Here is a 1,917-nt window from a genome sequence, read left to right as displayed (position 1 = left end):
TTTTTTTTTTTTTGTAATTTAAATACAAATATACTTACAAAATCTTACAGAAGCTATTTACACCTCTCTCCCCCAACCTTACAGTATGTTCAGTTCCTACGGGAGACAGTGAGAGAGAGGAGAGGGAGAACAAACCCCCCAAGTCCATCTCAAGTACAGAGTTCCCCACCTGACTTTTCCTCTGCAGGAAGGCCAGCAGTCCGCACAGTTTTCTGGCTCGGCCACAGGCTCACACGGTGGTTTCGCCCTGCTTGCTGTTGGTGAGCCTGGTGTAGAACTTCCGCCAGGAGTTGAGCGTTTTCCCCGACCAGATCCAGAAGCCCGAGGTGATGCCCACAATTAAGGTCATGAGATACTTGATCATGAAGACGGTGAAATCAGGGCTCATGGGTGGATGATGGCTGCTGTGGTTATTGGGGCAGGGGATGGCATAGCTCTTACAGCTCTGCGTGACCCAGCTCCTTTCCCACTGTTCCCTAAAAGCTTGCTCGTAAAAATAGCAGGCAATGACAATGGTGGCTGGTACCGTGTAAAGGACACTGAAGATCCCTATCCTCACCATGAGCTTCTCCAGCTTCTCCGTCTTGGTGCCGTCATGCTTCATGATGGTCCGGATCCTGAAGAGGGACACGAAGCCAGCCAGCAGGAAGGAGGTGCCGATGAACAGGTAGACGAACAGGGGGGCCAGGACAAAGCCTCGCAGAGCGTCCACATTGTTGATGCCCACAAAGCAGACGCCGCTGAGCACATCTCCATCCACCTGCCCCAGGGCCAGGATAGTGATGGTCTTGATGGCCGGCACAGCCCAGGCGGCCAGGTGGAAGTACTGGGAGTTGGCCTCGATGGCCTCATGGCCCCACTTCATGCCAGCTGCCAGGAACCAGGTGAGGGAGAGGATGACCCACCAGATGGAGCTGGCCATGCCAAAGAAGTAGAGCATCATGAAGAGGATGGTGCAGCCCTCCCTCTTCGTGCCCTGCGCCACAGTCCGCGAGCCGTCCTCAGCGAAGCGCTCATTGCAGACCACCCTCTCCTCCAGCAGGAAGCCAGCGATGTAGGCCACGGCCACGGCCGTGTAGCAGCCCGAGAGGAAGATGATGGGCCGCTCGGGGTAGCTGAAGCGCTTCATGTCCACCAGGTAGGTGAGGACGGTGAAGAGCGTGGAGGCGCAGCAGAGCACCGACCAAATGCCGATCCAGGTGCGGGAGAAGCGCAGCTCCTCGGGCCCGAAGTACATGAGCCCGTAGAGACGCCCGGGCTCGCAGGGCGCCCCGCAGTCCTTCTCACCCAGGAAGCGGTAGTTCAGGTACGAGGGCACCTTCAGCGCCCGCGGGCAGGAGAAGCGCCCGCGGGCCTCACCCGGCCCCGAGCCCCCCGCGCCGCCCCCGCGCTGGGGGTTGCTGGTCCAGCTCTCGGGCCGCAGGGCGGGTGTGGGGGTGCCGCGCTCGGAGGCGTTCTGCCCCACGCAGAGCTCGCCGGCCCCGTGCACCGGGAACTTCTCGCAGCGCAGCGTGTCGGGCCACTGGAAACCGAACTTGTTCATGAGGGCCTCGCAGCCTTGGCGGGCGCGCTCGCAAAGAGAGCGGCAGGGCGGCAGGGCCTGCTCCAGCACGGTGCACACCGGGGCGTACATGGAGCACAGGAAGAACTTGAGCTCGGCCGAGCACTGCACCTTCACCAGCGGGTAGAACTGGTGCACCTCCAGCCCCGCGTCCTCCTGGTTGGTGTGGCCCAGCAGGTTGGGCATGATGGTCTGGTTGTAGGCGATGTCTGTGCACAGCGGGATGGAGATGGGCTGGCAGTAGCCGTGGTCCGGGATGGAGATGCCCCGCTCGCTGAGCGCCGCGGGCTGCGCCGCAGGCTGCCCCCCGGCCGGCAGCGCCACCGCCCACAGCAGCAGCAGCAGCGGCAGCAGCA

General features: G+C 61.7%; 1 protein-coding gene across 1 annotated transcript; it reads right to left on the bottom strand.

The window, feature by feature from the left end:
* Nucleotides 1-1,915, bottom strand: FZD1 (frizzled class receptor 1; the record flags this gene model as incomplete). The annotated part of the gene is made up of 1 exon (XM_021385424.1): nt 1-1,915. A coding segment is annotated over one exon (1,686 nt), but the record flags the coding sequence as incomplete, so codon positions are not given.

Source organism: Numida meleagris, chromosome 2, assembly GCF_002078875.1.
Source record: "Numida meleagris isolate 19003 breed g44 Domestic line chromosome 2, NumMel1.0, whole genome shotgun sequence".
Lineage (NCBI taxonomy): Eukaryota > Metazoa > Chordata > Aves > Galliformes > Numididae > Numida > Numida meleagris.
This window is presented reverse-complemented; position numbering and strand designations above follow the sequence as displayed.